The 26,107-nt window shown below is 40.1% G+C and overlaps 1 protein-coding gene across 1 annotated transcript in view; it reads right to left on the bottom strand.

Annotated features, from left to right (window-relative positions):
• cfap61 (cilia and flagella associated protein 61) overlaps nt 1-26,107 on the bottom strand; it is a 236,943-nt gene that overhangs the window by 119,979 nt on the left and 90,857 nt on the right. Inside the window, exons 13-16 of the mRNA XM_043696862.1 lie at nt 22,496-22,622; nt 15,834-15,911; nt 11,263-11,469; nt 10,534-10,668 (exon numbers count right to left, since the gene is read on the bottom strand). Coding sequence (XP_043552797.1) covers nt 10,534-10,668; nt 11,263-11,469; nt 15,834-15,911; nt 22,496-22,622 — 547 coding nt within the window. The remainder of the gene's footprint in view (nt 1-10,533; nt 10,669-11,262; nt 11,470-15,833; nt 15,912-22,495; nt 22,623-26,107) is intronic.

Raw genomic sequence — 26,107 nt, 5'->3', positions numbered from 1 at the left:
GTCATGAGGACAGTGCTGAGCTGGAAGGTTGGAACTGGGGTAAGATGGCAGGAGTGGAAATGAGGAAACTGGTGAAGTCCACTTTAATGCCCTGGGGTTGAAGTGTTCTGAGGTGGAAGATGAAGCGTTCTTCCTCCAGGCATCGGGTGGTGAGGGAGCGGCGGTGGAGGAGGCCCAGGACCTGCATGTCCTCGGCAGAGTGGGAGGGTGTGGTTGATTAGTGCGGGTGTCCTGGAGATGTTCCCTGAAGCGCTCTGCGAGGAGGCGTCCAGTCTCCCCAATGTAAAGGAGACCGCATCGGGAGCAACGGATACAATAAATGACATTGGTGGATGTGCAGGTGGAACTTTGATGAATGTGGAAGGCTCCTTTGGGGCCTTGGATGGTGCTGAGGGAAAAGGTGTGAGCGCAGACTGTAATTCCTGCGGTGGCAGGGGAGGGTGTTAGGACGGGCGGGTGGTTTTTTGGGGGGCGTGGACCTGACCAGGTAATCACGGAGGGAACGGTTTTTGCGGAAAATGGAAAGGGGTGGGGAGGGAAATATATCCCTGGTGGTGGGGTCCGTTTGATGGTGGCGGAAATGTCGGCGGATGATATGGTTAATGCGAAGTTTGGTAGGGTGGAAAGTGAGGACCGGGGGGGTTCTGTCCTTGTTACGGTTGGAAGGGTGGGGTTTGAGGGCAGAGGTGCGGGTGATGAGATGAGACGCGTTGGAGGGCATCTTCAACCACGTGAGAAGGGAAATTGCGATCTCTAAAGAAGAAGGCCATCTGGTGTGTTCTGTGGTTGAACTGGTCCTCCTGGGAGCAGAAATGGAAGAGGCAGAGGAATTGGGAATATGGGATGGCATTTTTGCAGGAGGTGGGGTGGGAAGAGGTGTAATCTAGGTATATTAGATTAGATTACTTACGGTGTGGAAACGTAGACGACAAAGAGACAGGTATAGCTGGGGCCCATACGGGTGCCCATGGCTACCCCTTTGGTCTGGAGGAAGTGGGAGGATTTGAAGGAGAAATTGTTAAGGGTGAGGACCAGTTCAGCCAAACGAATTTCACCTGCACATCCACCAATGTCATTTATTGTATCCGTTGCTCCCGATGCAGTCTCCTCTACATTGGGGAGACTGGACACCTCCTCGCAGAGCGCTTCAGGGAACATCTCCAGGACACCCGCACCAATCAACCACACCGCCCAGTGGCCCAACATTTCAACTCCCCCTCCCACTCTGCCGAGGACATGCAGGTCCTGGGCCTCCTCCACCGCCGCTTCCTCACCACTCGATGCCTGGTGGAAGCACGCCTCATCTTCCGCCTTGGAACACTTCAACCCCAGGGCACCAAAGCGCACTTCACCAGTTTCCTCATTTCTGTTCCCTCCACCTTCCCCCAGTTCCAACCTTCCAGCTCAGCACTGTCCACATGACCTGTCCGATCTACGAATCTCCCTTTCCACCTATCTGCTTCACCCTCTCCTCTGACCCATCACCTCCATCCCCACCCCCATTCACCTATTGCTGCCTGACCTGCTTTGCTTTTCCAGTACCATTCTGATCTAATCCCCATGTGAGGGTGTCTATGCCCCAATGTTCAGACTGATTCTACTTCTAAAAAAGGGATTTACACGATCTTACATGGATTCATGCAGTTTTTGAGCAAAATAAATATAAATTCACCCCACAAACCTTTATGCGTGTGTGTGCATGTGGGTGTGTGTATATGGGTAGGGGTATGAGTGTCTGTGAGAGAGTGTGTGAGTGTAAAGGGGTATAAGTCTGTGAGATGGTGCGCGTGTAGGTGTGAGTGTGTGTGTATGTGTGAGCATATGAGAGAGGGTCTGTGTGAGTGTATAGGTCTGTAGGAGTGTGTGTGAGAGTGAGAGAGAGAGTATAGTGTAGTGGGGTCACCTGTAGTGTGACATGAACCCCATGGGTACCGAACTTGGCTAACAGCCTCTGCTCGGCCACTTTGTGTTGTTGCCTGTCCCAAAGTCCACCTTGGAGGACGGTCACCCAAAAGTCAATGTCCCAGACTGCTGAAGTGTTCTCTGATTGGGAGGGAACACTCCTGTCTGTTGATTGCTGTGCGGTGCAATTGGCAAGAAAGGCTAAGAAAGCAAAGTCAAGATTGGTTAAGTAGTAGAGAGAGAAATGGAGGTCAAGGGGTTTTGGGGAAAAGAGGCCAGCCTGGGTGTGGGGTTGGAGAAAAAGTTTCCAGTCAGCAATCACTGTCTGCATTTGTCCACCTCTCCCCACCCTAGACACATGACGAGAACATGTCAGCTCTTGAGGGCAGGGTTCTGCTCAACGTCACTGACCACTCCCCTTCTCACATGATCCCTTATCACCAATGGCCCACGGTCTTTCCCTTTATATATATATATATATATATAGATATAGTTATTCCCCCCTTCATATTTGTAATGCCATCTGCATCCCAGCATTCTGCCTTCACTCTCCACCATTAATTTCCCAGCCTCTCTTGTATGGAACTGACCCCTGAGAATGCCTTGCCCTCTTGACATACAGCGGACTGAAGCCCCAGACTAGTTGTGGCACATTCCCATGAGCAACAATTAGACAGCCCCAAACATTTAGTGACCAGACTCCTAACTGATATCTATAGAGCTACCTGACTGTTTCCATGACTCCCCGAATTGGCCACATTAGACTGATAGGGCTGATTATGACTCGTGTCTTGGGCATAGACCTCCTGATGTGACCACCCTGACCAGATACCTGATTGTGCCCTGACTGGTATCTGAGGGTGCCCTTGAATTTACTGTATCAGAAGCTCCTGATTAATGGGTGTCTCCCTGGACTGCTCTCATAAGACTTTGAGCTTCCCTCAGTCACCGACACTTTAAGAAAAACAGTACCAGCCGATACAGCCTCGCCCTATAGCTCAAATCTTCCCACCCTGCAACATCCACATAAACCTTTTCTGAACCTTTTCAAGTTTCACAACATTCTTCCAATATGAAGGAGACCAGAATTGCACGCAATATTTCTTTATTCATACACTTGATGTGGGTGTCGCTGGCTTCGGCAGCATTTATTGCCCAATCTTTATTGCCCAGAGAGCAGTTGAGAGTCAACCACATTTCCATGGGTCTGTAAGCACAAGTAGGCCAGACTGGGTAAGGATGGCAAATTTCCTTCCCTAAAAGACATAAGTGAATCAGATGGGTTTATTCCAAAAGTGGCCTAACCAATGTCCTGTAAAACCGTAACACAACCTCGCAACTCCTATACTCAATGCTCTGATCAATAAAGGAAAGCATACCAAATGCCTTTTTCACTATCCTATCTACTGGCGACTCTACTTTCAAGGAACTATGAACATGCACTCCAAGGTCTCTTTGTTCAGCAACACTCCCCAGGGCCTTAGCATTAAGTGTATAAGCCCTGCTCTGCAGCACCTCACAGTTATCTAAATTAAACTCCATCTGCCACTCCTCAACCCATTGGCCCTCCTGATCAAGATCCCATTATACTCTGAGGTAACCTTCTTTGCTATCCACTACACCTCCGATGTTGGTGTCATCTGCAAACTTACTAACTATATCTCTATGTTCACATCCAAATCATTTATATAAATGATGAAAAGCACTGGACCAGCATTGATCCTTGTGGCACACCACTGGTCACAGGCCTCCAGTTGAAAAGAAACCCTCCACCACCACCCTCTGTCTTCTCCTTTCATGCCAGTTCTGTATGCAAATGGCTACTCCTCCCCATATTCCATGAGATCTGGACTTGCTAACCAGATTCCCAAGAGGAACCTTGTCGAATGCCTTACTGAAGTCTATATAGATTACATCTACTACTCTGCCCTCAGCAATCCTCTTTGTTGCTTCTTTAAAAAACTCAATCAAGTTCGTGAGACATGATTTTCCATGCACAAAGCCATGTTGATTATGCCTAATCAGTTTTTGCCTTTCCAAATACATGTAAATCCAGTCCTTCAGGATTCCCTCCAACAACTTGCCCACCACTAATGTCAGGCTCACCGGTCTATAGTTCCCTGGCTTTTCCTTACCACCTGTCTTAAATAATGGCACTACGTTAGCCAACCTCCAGTCTTCTGGCACCTCACCTGTGTCTATCCATGATACAAATATCTAAGCAAGGGGCCCAGCAAACACTTCCCTAGCTTCCCACAGAGGTCTAGGGTACACCTGATCAGGTCCTGGGGATTTATGCATTTTTATGCGTTTCATGACATCCAGCACCTCCTCCTCTATAATATAGACATTTTTTCAGATGTCACCATCTATTTCCCCATATTCTATATCTTCCATATCCTTCTCAACAGTAAACATTGATGCAAATTACTCAGTATCTCCCCCATCTCCTGCGGTTCCACACATAGGCTGTCTTGCTGATCTTTGAGAGGCCCTATTCTCTCCCTAGTTACCCTTTTGTCCTTAACGTATTTATAAAATTCCTTTGGATTCTCCTTAACTGTATTTGCCAAAGCTATCTCATTTCTCCTTTTTGCCCTTCTGATTTCCCTCTTAAGTATACTCCTACTGCCTTTATAATCTAAGGATTCACTCGATCTCTGCTGTCTATACCTGACATATGCTTCCTTCATTTTCTGAAATAAAACTTCAATTTCTCTAGTCAATCAGCATTACCTATACCTACCAGCCTTTCCTTTCACCCTAACAGGAATATACTCTCATTATCTCATTTTTGAAGGCTTCCCATTTCCAGTCATTCCTTTACCTGTGAACATCTGCCCCCAATCAGCTTTTGGAAGTTCTTGCCTATTAAGTGTCAAAATTAGCCTTCCTCCAATTTAGAACTTCAACTTTTAGATCTAGTCTATCCTTTTCTATCACTGTTTTAAAACTAATAGAATTATGGTCGTTGGCCCCGAAGTGCTCTTCAATTGACACAGTCACTCAGTCACATGCCCTGCCTTATTTCCCAAGAGTAGGTCGAGTTTTAATGAGGGTGATGAGTTTTAATAGGCAATCCCTAGCAAGAATCTTATGTCAGCACCCAGAACTTAGTTGAAAAATTCAACTCATTGCTCTCAAAGTCAAGAAAGGCTTCATGCAATTCCGATGTTGTTCAGGATTCCATTCATTATTTTAATTTCTCTTCAGCTGATAAAAGAGCAAATCTTTTACTCAAGTATCTTTCAATCAAGTACCCATCTCAGATATAAATTAACATTTGATATTATTACTATTGCGTGACATTGTTAATAATAATTGAGTTGCATACGTCAAAAACAAATAAGTACACTTTTCCCTTGAGGCTCTAACCTCAATGAATGATGTAAGTGCACATTCTACTCTAAAATAATAGCTTTAAGTAAAAATAGGTTAACATAGTCCTTCTTGAAAGTATGCTTTACTTGCATGCAATTTTGTTTTTGTCCTAGAGCTTTCCTAAGGAGCAACATTCAGGTCTGTGTTATGATTTCTTATGCAGCACACAAATGGAGTTCTTAAAGGAAAGACTGAGAAGATGGCAGGATCAGATTAGTATGGTCCAGCTTTCACCATTGCTTTGGCACTGGAATAATGTCAGAATCTTATAGGGGTCTGAGTGATGTGGACTACATTGAGATTTGTGGCAAAATTGGACTGGAAGTCTGGGAGGTTGACCTCGACATCCAGAGCATCTTGCTCCATCTTTTATGCTTTTTATAAGCAGCATGATGAGTTCCTCGCTAGTCAGCAGTGAGTTGGCAATTGATAGCGTATAAATGCCTTATTAATATTCAGTTTTCTATCTTAGCAAATAGGCCAAACAAGCTAGATGTTGAGAAATACCAACATAGAAATCAGAGTAGGTATCTGATCTTCATTAGACCTCCATATCAGTCAGTGGGCAATGACATCTCAAGGCATACTCATTGGCACCAGTCACATGCATACCACACCTATGGATTTTGGCATCTGACATATATCAGTCTCCAAGAACCCTCATGGTCAATCCTTGATCCACTTACTGGAAGCTACTGCATTTCAATGCTGCACCTCAGGCTGCAACTACCATTGTAATGCTGCAGCAAGGACATTGTACTTAGGGTCAGGTGTCCAGCTCATGAACTGGATCAGGCTGTACCTCTGTCCTGTTTGCTTGTTCTCTTAGTGGACACTCACTTTGAACCTTCTTGGATGCTCACAGCATTCCTGCTTGTACTGCCTTGCTTTGCCTTTTGCACTTTGTCTGTTCAGCCAAAGATACCAGGCTCACATTGGTTCAGTCTTGCCTTAATGTTTCGTGTAGACTCAAAGGAAGGAAGCTTGCCATGGTTGTCAGCGAATCGCAGTCATATCAATGATGATAGCCTTTATTCAGGGGGTCTGCTTTGGTAAGTCAAGGACAGCCTCTGTTATCAGTCCAAAAGCTTAGAAATGGTCAGTCAGTCACTGAGTATTGATGGAGTTCTTAAAGGAAAGACTGAGAAAATGGCAGGATCAGATTAGTATGGTCCAGCTTTCACCATTGCTTTGGGCACTGGAATAATGTCAGAATCTTAAAGGGGCCTGAATGATGTGGACTACATTGAGATTTGTGGCAAAATTGGACTGGAGTCAGGATGCTTTCTGCAAAAAAAGCCTGAAGAGCTGACGCTTTCAGTCCACCACCTTTCCAGACTCTTTTTGACTAAATGGGGACTGTTTTCTTCCTGGAATGAGAGGGAGGCAGGATTACGGGATACACAAGTGAATAGTACAGCTGTTACTTTCCATGCAGGTGGGAAAGTGTCCCAAATCGAGAAGGTTACTGCTGAGGGCATTTAGGATCAGTGCTGATGGGAGTTGGGATTGGTGACAGCAAGTAAAGGGAGACTTTGCAGGCATTGGTGTGAGTGGAAGAGCATGGTAAGGTGGGGCTGGAATCGGATGCAACAGACACCTTGGAGTGGGATAGGTAACCAATAAAGCAATAAATTGACAATCTACCACAAAGAAACGACAAGAAAAACACTAAGATTTGTGGGTGGAGAATCCCTCCAAAAGTTCAACATTACTTATACTTAACTAATAGAAGTAATATTCCAACTTATATTACTAATGATTAAGAATAGCTAGACTAACAGCAGGTTTTAGATTCAGAGAAAGCCTCCATCCTTTGTCCAGGAGCTGGTATGCAAGATTAGGCCTACACTATTTCAAAATGGCACTAAGTTAGTTGTCTGCACTTCCATAGAAGTAAAGGTACCTCGTGGTTTTTAGGTGGAGTGTTAGCAGCAGAATCCAATAAAGCTGCTAAACATTGGATTAATATCAAAGAAAAGCTTCCATGATATTGCATAATTAAGTCTGTAAGCTGTGTAGTCACACCTATCACATTCTGTGATTGATACAGATTTTGGTGACTGGCCTGACATCAGAGCCGGAAATCCTCTTCTAAGGCAAGTACAAGGCTCTATGCCCTTTGGCTCTGAAGTCAGGGAAGTTCTTCCATTATGGAAATGCATCCCACTCTCACATCTCCCTCCAGCTCAAACTATACTCTGTGGGTTTGGTAGCTGAATTAGTCTAGACAGCTAGAGTAAGGTGCACGAATACAGGTACAATTCTTGTATTCGCTGCAGTAGTTCATGGTGGGTTAACTCCTTGCTTTAGTCCATGTTTGATGCATGATGGTGACCCTCAATCTATATAACCACTTGCCTCTCTCTAACAGACAATGAGCTTATGGTTCCTTATGGACTATGGCTACTTACTTCACGTTAACTCATTTCAATCCATGGTTCATCCAGTTCATATTCTAACTAACACAATCTAATTGTAAGCTAGTGCATTAGAATGGAGAAGAATGCATTTCCAAGCTCCACATTGTGTTTATGCTGAATGTGGTCTTTTTAAATGAGGGGATCCACTGAGGTGCTCTAGCACTCAGGCACATTACATGCAAGTTCTTCCTACAAAAGCTGTTAGTGAATTAGATAAAGGCTAAAAATTCAGGACTGTCTGTCAGGTGATGCAACAGTAGTTGAAATAAAAGTTGTGATAGTGTTAAAGTGGAGGAAGAGGTTTTAATGTTACACACTGAAAGAAAGGCAATGACACAATACTGTAAAGTCTGAAGTAAGTGTATCTTTTAACTGGTATAAAAGATTATTTGTGCAATGGCACTTTTAGCATGAAAGATGGTACGTTTATTTGATATAAACTAATAACAAAAATAGATAAAATTATATTATGACTAATTGTTTCAATTAGTTGTATAAGACACACAATCCTGATGATATATTTTTAAATATAATGGCTATAATAAACTACTGCATAATTACAAGATTTATTCATTCATTTATTCCTTCATATGTGCTCTGCCTGAAGACACGTCTTTAGCATATTGTCTGCAGACATTTCATCCTGAGTTGTTTTCTTGGTAATTTCTGACAGTAGTATTTTTGACTATTGTCTTCTCTAAGAGACAGGGTAAAGATACAGATCCCAAGTCTACTTCAGCCTCAACATGAACCAAACCCACAATGGTGTTGTTCTGAACTATACAGTAACCACCCAACTAACTAAGCTAATTGTCCCCCAGATTACAGGTTAAAAGGCCTTAAAATAATCATACAATATTCAAAGGATGGAGTCTTTAAAAAAACTTTGCTTTCCTGAAAAAACCTCTGTAAAAAAAGCACAATGTCCATTATTTTAAGCATCAATTTGTCAAAGCTCTAGTGAATTGTAATGAGAGTTGTCAGTGTTCCAAAAGCCCTTTGCCTGCTATTACCATCCCCTTCTCAAGGGGTGTAACTAACTGTTGGTTCTTAGTAGTTTGGAAGTGGAGCATTTTCATTCTGACTTTTTGCATATTTTTTAATATAATTTGTCATATCATGTTCAGAAATTCAGGTTTGTGTCTCATATGTTTGTGTCTCACAGACTATCAATACTAAGTCTGACATGACTTGTTGAATTCAATAAACATCACATGCACCACCATTCCACCATTAGCATCTTTCCCTGAATCACACAATTGCTATCACCTTTCTAAATTTTCAGCAAGAATTAAGTATCTACAACTCCCATTTTAAAAAGAGAAAAATAAGCTCAAGATGTTCAGTTAAACCTGTTGCTTTTTTTGGACTAGTCTGTTCTTGTCATGCTATTATATAAACTATGATTGTGTTCTACAATATGATCTAATCTTTAAATAAAAACAGGTTATCATTTAGACAGGAATTCAATAAAGTTCATTGATCAAGTTAATTCTAAAGATCTTTCTAACGAATGGAGTCTACTGACTTAGGATTATGACTATGAGCATGTGTAATCCTATCTAGGGTATAGATTTTTACAACTTGATGCCTGAAAAAAACATAGAGAATCAAGCATTTGACATTGAAATGCAAACAAAAAATCATGGCACAGTTAAAGCAGCACTGCTGCATTTTTTCCTGCAGTATGGATGAAAATGAAGTATGAATGAAAATGCCAAATTGCACTAAAATTTCCATGATATTTTAAGTTTAATAGGCTTTATTGATAACACTAGAAGTTAGTGGAAGCACACGTGCAGCTATTCAACAAGGTATATAATTAATTACAAATTACAAGTGTTCTTATAATAACCCTGTATTTAAAATTTACTCAGATTAAAATTTCCAGAGCCCTAATATCAAAATTTATGATCATGGCTATATGTCAAGAAGTAAGCTTTAAACAAAGGCTAGGCAGCAGGAAAAGACAAAAAAAAAAGCAAACAACTCATTAAATACTATCTGAAGCCACAAAATTACAGATAATGGAAACTAACAACAAAATGTTCCACATCTTCTACAATAGATGTACTATATCAGCAAGGCTCACAGTTGATAGCACTCTCACTTGAGTCACTAGGTTCCTAGTTCAAGTTCAACTACAGGGCTTGAGCACAAAAGAATCAAGGCTGTCACTCCAGTGCAGTATTGAGGGAGGACTACATTACTGAAGGTGTTCGATGTTGAATGAGACGTTAAATAAAATATCATCTGCCTGCTTTGGTGAATACAATGTATGCCACAGCATTTTTTCAAAGAAGAGTAATGGAGTTAGCCCTAGTGCTCTGGTCAATTTCAATCCTTCAATCAGCATCATAAAATCAGATTATCTGATCTTTATATTCCTGCTGTTCATATGATTTTACTTTGCATGAATTGACTGCCACTTTTTTTGGCATTAGAGTAGTTCACTACAATTCAAATTTATATAATTAGCTGTAAAGCATTTTAGACCTCTGGTGATCATGAAAAGGATTTTGAGGCATTTAGTTGCCATGAAAAGCACTATATAAAGATGGCCATTTTTCTCTAATGGTCCTTGTCCCAACGGCCATTAATGCAATTTTCGAAGTTAAATATAAAAATATTTCTGAATGATTAAAATATGAACACAGAGATTGTGTGCCAGATGGCCTTACTGTCGCCTCTATAAAAAGTTTATAGATTCTGGAATATCTCCTTCTTTTTATTAAAACATTCAATAGAAACAAAATCTTCATAAGCATACAACATCTTAAAACTGATTGGCCCATTTCATCTTCCAGTTACCATTCTTTTCACCCACCTTATTCTGGGTGATTCGCTTTGATGGAGCATTAATGCCAAGTTGTTCCAATGGATAGATAATCTGTCTTCTCCGGCGCACAGGAACTAGGCAATTAAGGGCTGATGTGAGGGAATGAGCAAATGGACTGTTTATCTGAAAGAGAATGAAATTATCGTTACTTTCAGGAAGTAATATTAAAATAGTAGATTCTTAATTAATCTGAAATAATCTGAAATAAATTGTGTGAAACTCAAGGAAGTTTAAGCCGAAAAGTTCAAACTATCACTGAAGCTTACGAATGGGTTTCCCCTTACAGGTTAGTACCAATAAGCCTAAATATGAATCATAAGTAATCATATTGTTGTCTCTATGGAAATTGTAAAAAAGCAAATGAAAAGTTTTATTATTCTAACAATGCATGAGAATTACCAAACGAAAAATTTCTCTGCTTAGAACACATCAGCCATATTTAGCTTAAAAATCATCAGAAACATCTTTCATTTAGGTACATTTCATTTTGTACCAAGTCAATATTTAAAACCATAATCAATTACAAAGATCCATGTACAAATTTGTGCATAATAAATCATGCAGTTCATAAATGCACATTCTTGACATTTTGCTGATAATTTCTGTACATATAGATAACAATAAAATATATATTTTAACAAATTAAGGTGAACATATAGTACATTTAAAACCGGAATACTGCAATATCTGATAAATGTAACAACAATTTTGTTTTACCTTATTAAGTAATAATCTTGGGTAAACAGGGTAGTACAGGCATGACTTAAAAGTAATCCGAAGTATTTCTTTGAGAAAATGTCTGGTATAGTGATGGAAAATTGGGTTCAAAGCAAAGTGATAGAGGTGCCCATGTTCTTCACGTTGGTGATGGTCGAAGTAGATAAAGTTTTCGATGTTATAATGCGAACGAATATATTCAATTTGCTAGGAGAATAAAATTCACACTGAACATAAGAAAGAATATCTAAACCAGTGCAGAAAAAAGGAACATTTTTAAACTGATTGATAAAAATTTAATGTTTAAGAGAAGATTTGAAATGTGCCTACTGAGAGATTGGCTGCATGAAATGCACCATTACCAGCACTGAGACTAAGAAAGGCCATAAAGCAAAGCCTCACAAAAATTAGCTTTATGATAGATGCACTGCACTTTCTCCATGAAAGTTAGCTCATTCTTCTAACACATATTGAAACCATATGTGATGTTAATTTCCTAATGCAAAATGGCACACAATAGAGTTACTTCAAAATATTTTGAATTTACAACACAAAAATAGACCATTAGGCCCAAAAGATCTCGATACATGTCTATGCACTACATGAGCTACTTTTCACTTTTCTTCATCTAATGTTCTCAGCCATTCCTTCCAGTCCATTCTCTTTCATGTGCTTATTTAGCTTCCTCTTAAATGCATCAATGTGATTTGCTCAATAACCATAGTTGTACCATTCCCTGCATAATGAAGATTATAGAGTCATAGAGACATAGAGATGTGCAGCACGGGAACAGACCCTTCGATCCAACTCGTCCATGCCGACCCGCTATCCCAACCAAATCCAGTCCCACCTGCCAGTTCCTGGTCCATATCCTGAATTTCTTGTTGGTTTACTGGTGACAGTCTTGTATTTATGGTCCCTGGTTTTAGTCTTTCCCATAACATGTCTTCCACATGTAGACTTTATCAAAACCTTTCTTGGTTTTAGAGACCACTACTTGGTCACCTCTCAGCCATCAATTTTGGAGAAAGAAGAACCCGAGTGCAATCAATCTATTTTAGTAATTTTGACAGTATCCTTGGAAACTTTCTGTACATCTTGTTATGATCTCAGGCGATGATAATGCTGGACAAATCAAATTGTAGAGGAAAACTTGGCTTGATAGATTGTAAATTTAATTTTTGCAGTTGGTTAATGTGGTGGTTAGACACTCAACATATTCATAACAGGCTGTCAATGTTCTTTAACAAAAGCATCAAAATATACAAATGAAAAAAGAAATGAAGTTTTATATATTAAATATACAGGTCACTCTGCTGTAATGCACGTTTCATTAATGCGAATTTGCTGTAACGCGATTGACAAATTGGGAACCTTGTTTCTACAAAGCAAACTTTTAAAATGTGTGTTGGCTGTAACGTGGCTACATCGCCAACGCTTTAAGTGCTGTTTCTAAAGTGAGATTTTTCTATAATGCGGGGTTCCACAATAATGCAACCATCACGTTACAGAAGAGCTACCTGTATGTGATAGCATAGAAAGAGACCCATCGGTCAAACTCATCCTGGCTGACCATGTTCCCAAAGTAAACTAGTCCCATCACCTGCATTTGGCCCATATCCCTCCAAACCTTTCCTATTCATGTACTTGAGCAAATGTCTTTTCAATGCTGTAATTGTTCCCACATTCGCCACTTCCTCTAGCAGTTCATTTCTACGCACAAACCGCTCTCTGTGTAAAAATGTCGTTTTTAAATCTTTCTCCTCTCACCTTAAAAATATGCCCCCTAGCTTTGAACTCCCCCACTTTCGGGAAACCTTTGTTATTCACCTTATCTATGTCCGTCATGATTCTATAAACCTCAGTAAGGTCACCCCTCAACCTCCTATGCTCCAGTGAAAAAAGCCTATTTTATAACTCAAGCCCTCCTAGCAACATCCTGGTAATTTTTTTCTGAACCCTCTTCAGTTTAATAATATCTTTGCTCTAATAGGGCAAGTAAGAACTGCGGTCTTAACACAAACAGCAAAGTGAAAAAATAAAATTCAACCTTTTTCCCATGAATATCCTTCCAAGATACTGATTCCCAGTGAAATGCTGCTCCTAATCTAACTCTTTTCAGTTTTGATTCCTCCTGCGCTAGTTGTATACAGACTTTTTCCAGTCCTGAACTTAAATATTTTTTCAGCTCTGACAGGTTGAACTTCTGTACAAATGTTTATAGCTTAGACACTGCAAAACCTAACCTGGCCTTCTGTGAGTATGGAACTGTTCTTCTGAATTGAAACCTGGTTCTAAACTAAACTCAAAATACTTGAGGACCCTGTCCTATCTCTGCCTTAAAAATATTCAAGGACTTTGCGTCAATCACCTTTTCAGGAAGAGGGGTCCAAAGGCTCACGATCTTCTAAGAGAAAAACACATTACTTAGTTTAAATAGGCAATCCATGATTTTTAAATAGTGACCCCTAATTCCAGATTTTTCCATAAGAGGAACTATTCTTTCCATGTCCATCCTGTCAAGACTCTTTAAGATCCTCTATGTTTCAACTAACTTGCTCTCACTCTTTTAAACTCCAGTGGATGCTAATCTAGCCGCTACAACCTGTCCTCATAAGACAAGCCCTCATTTTAGTGCAAATAAACCTTCTCTGAACTACCTACAAAGTGTTTATATCCTTCCTCAAATATGGTGACCAATATTGTGCATGTACACAGATCCCTTTGCATCTTAGAACTCTGCAATCTTTTACCAGTTAATGTACTTTTCGTTTTTCAGGCCAAAATGAACAGTTTCACGTTTCCATTGGCCACATATTTTCCCAATCAATAAACCTATCAATATCTTTACATAACCTTCTTATGTGCCCTTCACAATCTATTTTCCTATCTATCCTGTGTTGTCAGCAAATTTTGCAATCATACCTTCTTCTTCTGATCCTTCATCTAAATCATTTATATAAATTGTAAACCGTTAACATCTAGCATTGATCTCCATAGTACACCACAGAAAAAAGACGTATTTATATTTACTTTCTGCTTCCTGTTAGCCAGCTAATCTTCTAACCATTCCAAAATGCTACGATGTACACTATAAGCCTGTATTTTTCTAATACCTAATTGACCTGTCATTGGAATTTGATAAGCTATTCGTAAAATTTTGCTATGATTCAAATTTTGCAGTTATAATTCATATTTATTGCTTGTGTAATACATTTTCAATTATATCCCCATTCTGCACATTTACTAACATCTTCCTGATATGTACGATACAACAATATATTTGAGGTAGCACGTGAAAATTTTAATAATGCTTATGCATATGATTGATGTTAAACTGGTGGAAAACTGGCAGTAGGAGTTCACCCTCAGTTGTTGATCCCACTTGATTTTCCATTCCCCTAATGTCAATGGAATGGAAACTGGAAGGGCTGACTCTCCTGTTCCGTGGATGCTGCCTGACCAGCACCACACGTTTCAACTCTGATCTCCAGCATCTGCAGTCCTCACTGTCTCCTAGATCCCAGATCATCTACCATAGCCTCGTAGCCATCCCAAAATGTTAAAATCAGCTAAAGTCAACTTTAAATTGTGTACTCAGGCTTTTGATACAATGGCTAATATAAAATATTGCAAGTCATACATGCAAAATGCATGCCACATTAGTTTAAACATTGACAACAAAAACAACTACAGAAATTGCTGGAAAAGCTCAGATCTGGCAGTATCTGTGAAGAGTTCTGAGGAAAGGTCACTCGACCCAAAAAGTTAACTCTGATTTCTCTTCACAGATGCTGCCAGACCTGTTGATGCTTTTCCAGCAATTTCTGCTTTTGTTTCTGATTTACAGTATCCACAGTTCTTTCGGTTTTTATTTAGTTTAAACATTGGCCTGTCATTTCCATAATCCAAAGTCAATTCATTGAAATGAATTTGGACATTGTCAATATATTTGCACCCATGTACTTCCATGATTATTAGTCGTGCAATAATGGTTGGGTTTCAATATATGTTCTGATTATGCCGAAATGGTAACTTTCCATAAATATTATGATACCCACTGGATTTCAAAACATTTGTGTCAGCTCTATGTCCCATCATGTAATAGGGAAGTCAGGATAAGGAGTAAAATAATTCAAATTGAATCCAATTGAGAATGGCAGTGGGTTAAAAATTGCACATTGGACAGTTCAGTTTTTTTTTTGATAATTACATGTACTTTGATTTCTAAGTGACTAAATGGTGGATTTATTTTTGTAATCAGTTTGTTCAGAGATGTTATTACACACCTCTGGAGCAGACAGGACTTGAACCCAGGTCTCCTGGCCCAGAGGTAGGAACAATACCCCTGTGCTGTTTAAAAAAAGACATTGGATAGTTGAAAGAGATATTTTCTAATCAACCTCTTCAGACATCTCTGGGGTAGATGGGACTTGAACCCAGGCCTCCTGGCTCAGAGGTAGGGACACTCCCACTGCACCATAAGAACCCCATTAGAAAGTTTTTAATTAAAAAATCAGGTAATAAGTGTTTCTAGCAAAATTTGTATAAAGTAATAAATTAATTGATACCTCTTCATTCCTGATGATAGCAATTCCCACAATTTCTTGTAAAACCTCAGCAACAATTGCCTGAATTGGAGTTCCATCCTAGTAAAAATAAAATGGAGAATGGCTAACATCTGTAAGTAAATCACTCTGTAAGTAAACTGAAAACATAGTAGACTTTTGTATCACAAATTCAAACACTGGGGCCAGCACAATTCTTTGTGATAGATTGAATAAAAGTTATTTCTTGGGAAACATAGGTTGTATAATCATAGAAATTTATAGTTCAGGAGACCGTTCAGCCAATTGTGTCTGTGCTGGTCTAAGGAAGGATCACTGGACCCGAAACATTAATTCTGATTTCTCTGCACAGATGCAACCAGACCTGATATGCTTCTCCAGTAATCTGTTTTGTGCCTGTACTGGCTGCTGAAAGAGCTACCCAGCTAGTCCCATCCTCCAGCCCTATCTCTAAGTTAATCACTTTCAATAACTAGCACTCTTGAAATCTCGTATGGAATCCACCTTCAATACTCTTCTAGGCAGTGCATTCCCAATCCTAACAACTCTTTGAGTAAAGAAATTTCTCCTCATCTCACTTCTGGCTCTCTTTCTGACAATCTTAATATTGTGACCCCTAGTTACTGACATACCAAGTAATATCCTTCTTTATCTTATCAACATTGTTCTTAATTTTGAACATCTCAATACGATAACCTCTAAATTGTCTCTGCTCCAAGGAGGATAAATCCACTTTATCTAATCTTTCCTTGTATCCAAAATTCCTCCTTCCTCGTTTCATTCTACTAAATTTCCTTTGAACTCTCTCCAAGACTTTAACATCCTTCCTTAAATAATGTGCTGAGACTGATCACAGTACTAAAAATGTAATCTTCGATTTGTACAGGTTTCGCATCATGTCCTTGCATTTCTAAAATCTACGCCTCTATTAATAAACCAAAGGGCTCTGTAGCATACTTAAAAACCATTTCAATTTGTCTGACCATCTTCAGAAAATTATGCACTTGAACCATGAGGTCTCTCTGCTCCTATATCAATTCAGATCTTCTTTGGTTTAACTGATGAAAATCGATTGGGAGCAGAGCCTAGAGGGGAAGACAGTACAGCAACAATGGCAGGAGTTTCTGGGTGTAATTGAGGACACAGTACAGAGCCCATCCCAAAGAAAAGAAGGATTATCTGGGGGTGGATTAGTCAGCCATGGCTGACAAAGGAAATCAGGAAATTTATCAAAGAAAAAGAGAGAGCCTATAAAATGACCAAGAGCACTGGAAAATCAGAAGATTGGGAAGACTACAAAAACAAACAGAGGATAACAAAGAGAGAAATAAGGAAGGAGAGGATCAAATAATAATATCTGTAAACTCCCACTTCATCTCAAGTGTGTCACAGGAAGAAGGCAGAAGAATGACTGTTGGTCTTCCAAGGAAGTCATCAACACTGAGGATGCATCACACAGGATTTTTATGATTAGGTTACTTATAGTGTGGAAACAGGCCCTTTGGCCCAACAAGTCCACACCGGGCCTCCGCAGAGCAACCCACGCAGACCCATTCCCCTACATTTACCCCTTCACCTAACACTACGGGCAATTTAGCATGGCCAATTCACCTAATCTGCACATTTTTGGACTGTGGGAGGAAACCGGAGCACCCGGAGGAAGTCCACACAGACACAGACATTTGCCTGAGGGGGGAATTGAACCCGGGTCTCTGATGCTGTGAGGCAGCAGTGCTAACCACTGTGCCGCCGTGCCACCCGTTCATGCAGATGATGCATCAACTCAGATACTGAAACTTTATTGATGTTATTGGCATATTATTTGAGTTCTATTTATAATTGGATGATGACTATTCATTGAGGCTTAACTATGCTCATAAGTGTAGGAGCAGGATGAAAGAAGGGTTGTTGATTACAATGTGCTACTATATAAATATGAAACTTGTAAATGTAAAGATTAGCTGCACTGCCCTTCACCGCCTGGCTACATGAGTTTTAATTTGAGAATAGGGGATGGTTGCCTAACGGCAAAGGTTAGAACTTTTTTCTTCTTTTCGACATAAAACAAAATCTTAGTAGCCATTGTTGAAAATGGCAGAAAGTAAATGGAAGTTGTCATGGTATAATTATTTTTCATGTGTTGGAATTTGAACAAAATGACTCATGAAAGAGGTTGGTATATGAACCAATGAAAAAATAAGATATGTAATTGGTGCCTTTGCTCATTAAGCAAAGAAAAATGAGAAGAAAGGCATTTTCTGAGAAGAATTCCAATGTCTGGAATCTCTAGTAGAGTTCATGGATTAAGAACTACATGAAAGATGACTATTAAATACCTTTGAGACTTGGCCAGAATTTAAATCTTTTGGAAAATGGACAATGAATTCATATATCCAAAGTATGTCATGGACTTTAAATAAAATATGCACAATATTGACAATATTGACTTGATGATAAGCACTAGCGATTAAGGTTTCCAGATTATGCTAGAATTCCTTATATGGACAGACAAGTCCAAACTATCATTCACTTCGCTGAGAAAGATATTATTGAACCAGATATCTGCTGCCTTAAAAGAGTTCTTTGGGAACCATCAGTCCTTTCAACCTTCATAGAACAAATGTGGCATTTTGCTGTGCTCAAATAATACAGTACTCAATGATTACCATATTTCAGAACAGTCCATATATTAGATATGCATCAATGTAATGGAAGGATCAAAAACAAGCAGAATAGTGATGAGACCATATGCAGCAAACACAGTTATGTCTAAAGAAAAAGAAATTGGAAAAATAACAATGGGACTATGTTCCAGAAAAACCAAAGGAACGTTAATAAATGCTTCAGATATAATAATGTAATATATAATAAGTATCATGTGGCTAATTGTGCAGATGGAGGAAACAGAGACATTGAAATGACTTATCTAGAAAATTGCTTGTAAGAAGAGGGCACTGTGGCTCAGTGGTTAGCACTGTTACCTCACAACACTGGGGACCTGGGTTCAGTTCTAGCCTCAGATGACTGTTTGGGGCTTGCACATTCTCCCTGTGTCTGCGTGTGTTTCCTCACATAGATGTGCAGATTAGGTGGATTAGCCATGGGAAACATGGGATAGAGGGGTGGGTCTAGGTGGGATGCTCTTCGGATGGTCAGTGTGGACTTGATGGGCTGAATGGCCTACTTCCATACTGTAGGGATTCTAAGCAGACATGTCTGCATCTACTTCAGCAGTATGTGATATAAATTTATCAAACGTTATTTTGATTTATTAATCATCAACACAAGTTTAAGGAACACAAAAATGCTAGTGATGACAACCCATTGAGGATACTCATGAAAGAGCTAATTCCGTGTAAAGTATCTTGTGGAAGCTAGTACATAAACATTGAAACTACATAAGTTTCTAGTGAAAAACCGATGCTGTTGAGTAAACCTTCACAAAGAAAGATGGAAATGAAACTTGGCATGGAACATAATGAGCAGAATTATTCAGGTGGCAGGCTTTACCACCCCACCACTGAAAAAGCAAGTGTGATTTTGTTGGGAAGCACTAGTCAGTTAGAGGTGAGAATTTGATCACTCATTCACAAAAAAAAGTCCTGCCCCAGAAAGATGCCAGCCAATTTGATGAAAGGAAGCCTGGGATGGGTATTGCAAAGCAACTCAGTAAAGTCATAGAAAGCTACAGCACAGAAAAAGGCCCTTCAGCCCATTTAGTCTGCACCAGTTAAAAACAACTAGCCAACAACTAATCCCATCTTCCAGCACTTGGCCTGTAGCCTTATGTGCCTGGTGCACATAGAGTCATATAGCATGGAAACAGACCCTTCAGTCCAACTTGTCCATGCCAATCAGACATCTCAATCGGACCTTATCTCATTTGCCAGCATTTGGCCCATACCCCTCTAAACCTTCTTATTCATACACCCATCCCTAAGCCTTTATCTAAATACTTCTTAAATATTTTGAGGCTATTTGCTTCTACCAGTCTTACAGGTAGTGAGTTCCAGATTACCACCAGCCTCTGAGTGAAAAAGATTTTCCTCACCTGCCCTCTAAATCTCCTACCCCTTGTCTTAAATCAACTGGCCCCATGATCAATGATCTCTCCACAAAACTGAACAGTCTCCTTCCTGTCAGCCCTGTCTGTGCCCCTCACAGTTTTATGTATCTCAATCATGTCCTCCTATCAATCTCCTCTGTTTACCCAATTTCTCTTCACAGCTAAAACTCTCTAGCCCAGGCAACATCCTGGTAAATCTCCTCTGCACGCTCTCTAATGCAATCACTTCACTCCTATAACGTGGATTCCACATCTACACACAATATTCTAGCCATTGCCGAAACAACATTTTCTACAGTTCCAGCATAATGTCTTTGCTCTTAAACTATTTGCCTCGACTAACAAAGGCAATTATCCCTTTGGTGACAGTGAAGCTCAGGAAGGTAAACTTCTGTTGGTAAATCCTGAAGAAGTTAGAAGGCAACAATGCTCTGGAAACAAATGGATTTTGGGTGCCCCTTTGTGCATATATCATCCTCTCTTTCTCAAGGATCATGATCCTGGTGCCCCTTTGGTTGTTACTGCCCAAGGCCTGGAGCTGAAGCTATCTTCTTCTCTGATGCTCTTGAAGCCTGAGTGAATAAAATTCATAGTAAAAGCTCACCCAGTGTTCACTTCTCCCATATTGTCACTCTGAACACAGAAGTGCTAACTCTGAAACGCACCCAAGTTATGTGTCCTTGCTGTGCTAGGCAAGTTTATTTGATTATTACTTCCACTGCTTGCTCAATTGAAGCTCCATGCCAATTCACACTTTTTCAATATTGGCTACTGCAGCTTATATTGACATCCTGCACCACTGCTTTGTTTTAGCTGACAATACTTTTAAACCACATTGTTCATGGTAGCCTATTTTTAAATTAGAGGATCTGGTAACATTACATCATCTGCTGAAAATGTGTTGCTGGAAAAGTGCAGCAGGTCAGGCAGCATCCAAGGAGCAGGAGAATCGACGTTTTGGGCATGAGCCCTTCTTCAGGAACACATTTTCAGCTCTGATCTCCAGCATCTGCAGTCCTCACTTTCCCCTTGAACATTACATCATCTGCCCAATTCACAAGGTTTAATTACCTCCTGTGACTTTCCAGCATGATCTCATTCCACTAACCTGGAGACCTTAGGTAATATCTAGTTATGGTGCAACTCCCAGTTACTATCACCATCACATTACAATTCTTTATATCTTTCAGTCTTTTCAATGGACTAGTGCAATTCTGCTCTGTTAGTTCCAACTTAAAACTGATTATTGAAACTGTTCTTTGACACCAAGTTGCATCAATTCATTGCTAGCCCAGATGAGTGGGTAGGATAAGAAAGTAATGATGGCAGAAGGAAACGTGGAACTGAGGACCAGACTGAGCAATTCCAACTTGGAATGCTGCCATGTCCGCAGTACCCGACATGTTGTCTTATGTCCCAGTGGTCAAAATTGCACTGCAATTCTCCCAGGGGTGCAAGTGGCTGTTTTCAAGAGCTGCAAAATCCAGGGATATTGGCCACAAGCATCACAGCAATCAGAGCTGAGGTTTGAACAACCTATTTCCACCTCTGTGGAAGTCACAGGCGGTTACACCAATTAGAAATGCTAAGAAGAGGATGAGTTATGACTTTTAATTGCCTAAGCATTTCAATTGGTAAAATTCAGTTTTCAACCATGTAAGTAACACTTATTTGCACAACTTTCTGTTCTGTTATTTTAGTTGTGGTTGGCAAGTCATCCTTTTTACATATGAAGGATGGCAAGACATAAATTGATTAAATTAGATTCCCTATAGTGTGGAAACAGGCCCTTCGGCCCAACCAATCCACACCGACCCTCCGAAGAGTAACCCACCCAGACCCATTTCCCTCTGACTAATGCACCTAACACAATGGGCAATTTAGCATGGCCAATTCACCTGGCCTGCACATCTTTGGACTGTGGGAGGAAACCAGAGCACCCGGAGGAAACCCATGCAGACACGGGGAGAACGTGCAAACTCCACACAGACAGTCGCCTGAGGCTGGAACCAAACCTGGAATCCTGGTGTGGTGAGGCAGCAGTGCTAACTACAAATGCACCAAGCAGGCGCCTACTGGGAACTGAACCTAGGATCTCCTGTCTACTAAACTGGTGCTTTGATGTTTGAAAAGAAATATCTCATTGTTTGTAGGATTAGTTTGTTTTAGGCAATAGAGATGGGGGCACATAAAAGGGGAAATTACTTATGAATTTGCGTGTTGAACTGGGGTAGTGTGTTTTGTTTGCCTGATGGGTGAACTGATGAACTAATGAAATCTAAGTGAACCTTGCAATAACATGGGCATCTTGATCAGCAATGTAAACTACCCCCAGTGCATTGATTGCATTATGTTCTGGCCCTCCCCAGAATCATCTGAAAAGCTCAATGTTTATCATGTTCATCCTCCAGTTCAGAACCTTGTAGAATGGAAAGGAGATACAATCTTCACCATTCTTCATTATAGTCACACTCAATTGCATAAACTCAAGAGCTTCCTTCCTTGTCATACCAGATAAACATATCAAACTGTCTTGCTTAATATATTAAACAATTTACAGGGAACTCAACAACATAAACCAAACTAATCAAATACTCACTGAGTCTCTGCGAGACTGATTATAAATGTGCAAGGTATTTAAAATACTGAACTCCAGATGAAGGTCTTTTACAAGTCTTTCAATTCCTGCAGTGTCATTTCGTGTTGCAAGTCGTACCACAAAGGATCTGGGGAACAAAAAATTTACAATTTCTAAGTATTTGTTGATTAAAATACAAGCAAAGACAAACATGTTACTTTACCCTACCACTTACACATTAATTTGATCAATTAAATTTTTTAGCTGTCACCTCTTTCTCTTATGGCTTTAATGTTTATTTTTGTCCTGCAATAGCTTGACAAGACATTTGAGATATCATGTTGCGGCTGTACAAGGCATTGGTGAGGTCACTTCTAGAATACTGCATACAATTCTGGTCACCCTGCTCTGGGACGGATGTTGTTAAACTTGAGAGGGTATAGATGTTGCCGAGTTTGCAAGGAGACGCTGGATTGGTTGGGAGGCGAAAGTGAGGACTGCAGATGCTGGAGAACAGAGTCAAGATTAGTGTGGTGCTCGAAAAGCACAGCAGGTCAGGCAGCATCCGAGGAGCAGGAAAATTGATGTTTTGGAGCATCAGAGGCTGTGGTGTGACCTTATCGAGGTTTATAAAATCAGAAGGTGCGGAGATAGGATGAATAGCCAAGGAATTTTTTCAAAGGTAGAGGAGTTCAAAACTAGAGGGCATACATTTAAAGTGAGAGAGGAAAGATTTAAAAGGGATCTGAGGGGTTACTTTTTTACACAGAGGGTGGTGTGTGTATAGAATGAGCTGTCAGAAGAAATGCTGGAGGCTGGTACAATTACAACATTTGAAAGGCATCTGGATGGGTATATGAATAGAAAGGGTTTACAGGGATATGGGCCAAATGCTGGTAAATGGCACTAAATTAACTTAGGATAACTGGTCAGCCTGGACGAGATGCTGTTTCTATGCTGTACATATCTATGTCTCTATGACTCCAAGTATGAGACAACGACAATCTCCAATAGGACTAGCTATATAAACACCATGGCTTTTAAAGTAGGTCAGAGGCTGGCAATTCTGCAGTGAGTGGAATGAGCTGCCAGAGGAAGTGGTGGAGGCGAATACCTGAATAGGAAGGGTTCAGAGAGATATGGGCCAATCACTGGTAAATGGAACTAGTTCAGTACAGGATATCTGGTCAGCGTGGACGAGTTGGACCAAAGGTGTCAGTTTTCCAGCTCTCTCGTACTTTTCCAGAACTGACCAGTGCTGCTTCTTCTGATAGTAGAGTCCAAGAGGTCACGAATATAGAAGAATCATATTTAGATATAGAAATTGGGGTCAAATGAACCTCTTGAACAATAAAAAGAGTGTAGGGGCATTATTAAGAGGGAGATCAGGAAGGCAAAGAGAGGAAAAGAAATAGCCTTGGGTAATAAGGTTAAGGATAACCCGAAGAATACTAGTAAATCAAGAGCAAGCATCAACTAGAGAGAGAGAGAGAGAGAGAGAGAAAAAGACCCATTAAAGATCAAAGAGGCCATCTTTGTGTTGAACTTCAGGAGATGGGAGAGATATTAAATGAATATTTCACGTCAGTTTTTACTATTGAGAAAGAAGTGGAGGCTAGAGAAATCAAGGGTGTTTTGAAAACAGTTCACATTACAGAAGAGGAACTGCTGGAAGTCTTAGAAAATATAAAGACCTGATATATCCCAGGACGTTGTGGGAAGTTGGGGAGGAAATTCTGGGGCCCCTTGCAGAGGTATTTGTATCATCTATAACTCAGGTGGGGTGCCAAAAGCATAGAGAGTGGCTGATGCTGTGCTTTCATTTAAAAAAGGATATAAGGAGAAGCCTAGGAACTATAGACCTGTAAATCAGACTTTGGTAGTGGGTACATCGTTGGAAGTGATTCTAAAAGGTGGGATTTATATGCATTTGGAGAACCAAGGAATGATAGGGGATAGTCAGCATAGTTTTGTGCAAGAGAAATCATGCCTTACCAACTTGATTTGATTTTTTTTGAGGAAGTAACCAAGAAGACTGATGAGGGCAGAATGGTAGACTTTATTTACTTGAACTTTGATGAGATTCTACACAGTTGAGTAATTAATAGTTAGATCACATGGGATTTAGAGTGAGCTTGCCAACTGGATATAAAATTTATTTAATGGCAGGAGACAGAGACTGATGGTGGAGGGTTGTTTTTCGGACTGGAGGCCTGTGACCAGGCGTTGGGTTTACTTTTGTTCGCCATTTATATAAATTATTTATATGACTGTAAAGAAGGCATGATTAATCAGTTTGCAGATGACATCAAGTTGGTGGTATAATGGACAATGAAGAAGGTTATTTCCGATCACATGACATCTTGATCAATTGGGACAATGAGCTGAAGAGTGACAGATGGAGTTTAATTTGGATAAATACAAGATGTTGCATTTTGATAAAACAAACAAGGGCAGGAATTATACAATTAAAAATAGGGCCTTAGATAGTATTGTAGAACAGAGAGAGACCGAGGGGTTCAGGTACATAATCCTTTGAAGTTTACATCACAAATAGATAGGGTGATTAAGAAGGCATTTAGTAAGCTTAAAAATCACACAATACCAGGTTGTAGTCCAACAGGTTTAATTGGAAGCACACTAGCTTTCGGAGCAACGCTCCTTCATCAGGTGATAGTGGAGGGCTCGATCGTAACACATAATTTACATTGAAAAATTGATTGGCTGTTAAGCCTTTCATCTGTTAGAATACAGTGATAGTTTCACTTCTTTCATGTGTAAATCACAAAACCCTTTTTTTTAAAGTTGCATTCTCGAGTTAGCTGTTAACAATGGTGATAGCTAGACAATATGTTGAAGGTGTTAGCCCCCTGTGTTCTCTGTCTATGACCTGATGTTTAGATTGATTCTAATCTAAAAAGTGAGAGTGAGATTTAGTAAACTTGCAATCATTGCTCAGACCTTTGAATATAGGAATTAGGATGTCATGTTGAGATTATACAGGATGTTGGTGAGGCCTCTTCTGAGGTCCTGTGGCCATGTTCAGGTCACTCTGTGACAGGAAAGATATTATTAAGCTGGAGAGGTTTCAGAAGAGATTTATAAGGATTTTGCTGGGAATGGAGGGTTTGAGGTATAAGGAGAGGCTGGATAAACTGGGACTTGTTTCTCTGGAATATAGAGAACATTAGAACAAAAATATCATTTTGAAGAATGATGAAATTTTGGTTTGAGGAGGTGACCTTATTGGGATCTATAAAGGCATGAGTGGTATATATGTGAATGTCAGGTCTCTTTTCCATAGGGTGAGGGAATTTCAAGACTAGTGAGCATATTTTTAAGGTGAGAGAAGGATTTAAAAGAGACATGAGGAGCCACCTTTTTACAGAGAATGGTTTGTGTATGCAATAAACTTCCAAAGGAAATAGTGGATGTGGGTCCAGTTACAATGTTTAAAAGTACATTTGGATAAGTACCTGAATAAGAAATGTTTGGAGGGATATGGGTAGGCAGATAGGACTAGTTTAGTTTGGGATTATGGTTGGCATGGAATGGTTGTAGTGAAAGTCTGTTTCTGTGCTGTATGACTCTATGACTCTAAGTCATGATGCTTTGTGAATGTTAGGACAATTA

The sequence above is a fragment of the Chiloscyllium plagiosum genome, chromosome 9 (genome assembly GCF_004010195.1).
Source record: "Chiloscyllium plagiosum isolate BGI_BamShark_2017 chromosome 9, ASM401019v2, whole genome shotgun sequence".
Taxonomy (NCBI): domain Eukaryota; kingdom Metazoa; phylum Chordata; class Chondrichthyes; order Orectolobiformes; family Hemiscylliidae; genus Chiloscyllium; species Chiloscyllium plagiosum.
The sequence above is the reverse complement of the archived record's forward strand: the minus strand, read 5'-3'. Positions and strand labels throughout refer to the sequence as shown.